This window comes from Panthera uncia, chromosome A2 (assembly GCF_023721935.1).
Source record: "Panthera uncia isolate 11264 chromosome A2, Puncia_PCG_1.0, whole genome shotgun sequence".
Taxonomy (NCBI): Eukaryota; Metazoa; Chordata; class Mammalia; order Carnivora; family Felidae; genus Panthera; species Panthera uncia.
In genome coordinates, this window is record NC_064816.1 from 686,891 (window position 1) to 688,062 (window position 1,172).

General features: G+C 55.4%; 1 protein-coding gene across 1 annotated transcript in view; it reads left to right on the top strand.

The window, feature by feature from the left end:
- The window catches only part of DAZAP1 (DAZ associated protein 1), an 18,718-nt gene extending 17,778 nt beyond the window's left edge, over window positions 1-940 (top strand). The window contains exon 7 of the mRNA XM_049639517.1: window positions 852-940. Coding sequence (XP_049495474.1) covers window positions 852-862 — 11 coding nt within the window. The 3' untranslated portion in view covers window positions 863-940. The remainder of the gene's footprint in view (window positions 1-851) is intronic.
- Window positions 941-1,172: the final 232 nt, after the last annotated feature.

Sequence of the window (1,172 nt, forward strand, 5' to 3'; positions counted from 1 at the left end):
CCCCCCCCCCCCCCCCCCCCCCCCCCCCCCCACTGCTGTGGCTCCTGACCACACCCGACAGAGGAAGGGTCCCGGGCTGCTGACCTAACACAGTATGAAGATTGCTTACTGATTCAAATGTCCATTTTATTGCATGTTCGTTTACTTTTTTTGTTAGATGTAATGTAAGATTCTCTTTATCACATCCATTCCCTCTGACATTATTTTGAGTTAATTGAGATTCTTTAAGCGTTAGCCTGGGGAAGGTAAGTCCTTATTTTCCATTAGACATTTTAAATAAAAAACCTAAGGAAACCAACTGTGTTTCTCAGGTATGAGCTCCCGGCACAGGGCAGGGCGGGTGGGCTCTGGAGAGGCCTCGTGCGTGTGGGCCCGGCTGCTCCCCGACGTGCTCCGTAGCGGCGGGCTCCTGCCACGCCGGGGCCCTTGGGAGGCCCGGGGAGAGGGCTGTGACTGTTCGGGCGGTCCTGATCTCTGTGGCCCTGGGATGAGGAGGCCACCGAAGGAGAAAGCTGTCATTTTACCTCCGCTGAAAGACCCCTTGTTACCCAGAACTCTTCAGGGTTCTTGGCCTTCATTTGGTGCCCCGCAGCGGGTGGGGCTTAACACGTCTTACGTTGCATCTGTTGTACCTGAGAAACATGTTTTAAGCAAAAAAAAAAAAAAAAGAAAAAAGAAAAAAAAAATTTAATTTTTAAAAAAAAGAATACCGGCCTAAGGTTTATAGTTAAGTTTTAGTTTTAAGTCGTAATAAGATGCTAAGCGTAGTCATAAGTTATCAAGGGTGTGTCTGAAGGGAAGGGGGTCCGGGACCCTCGGCATCTCCCTAAACCACAGCTCCATTTGTCTAGGTGGAAGTTAAACGGGCCGAGCCACGCGACAGCAAGAGCCAAGCGCCGGGACAGCCAGGTGCCAGCCAGTGGGGCAGCCGGGTCGTGCCCAGTGCTGCTAATGGCTGGGCAGGCCAGCCCCCACCCACGTGGCAGCAAGGATACGGCCCACAAGGTGAGGCTCCGGCACCCAGAACCGGCCGGGCCCCCGGGTGGCCGCCTAAGGGATTTCTGCTCGGGGGGCCGGGGTCCCAAGCCCGCGGGGTGGTGGGTCCACGAAGGCACAGGTGGTACTCCCTGCTCGTCCGGCCCCAGGGTCTCCTGCCCAGCAGGTTGGCGTGC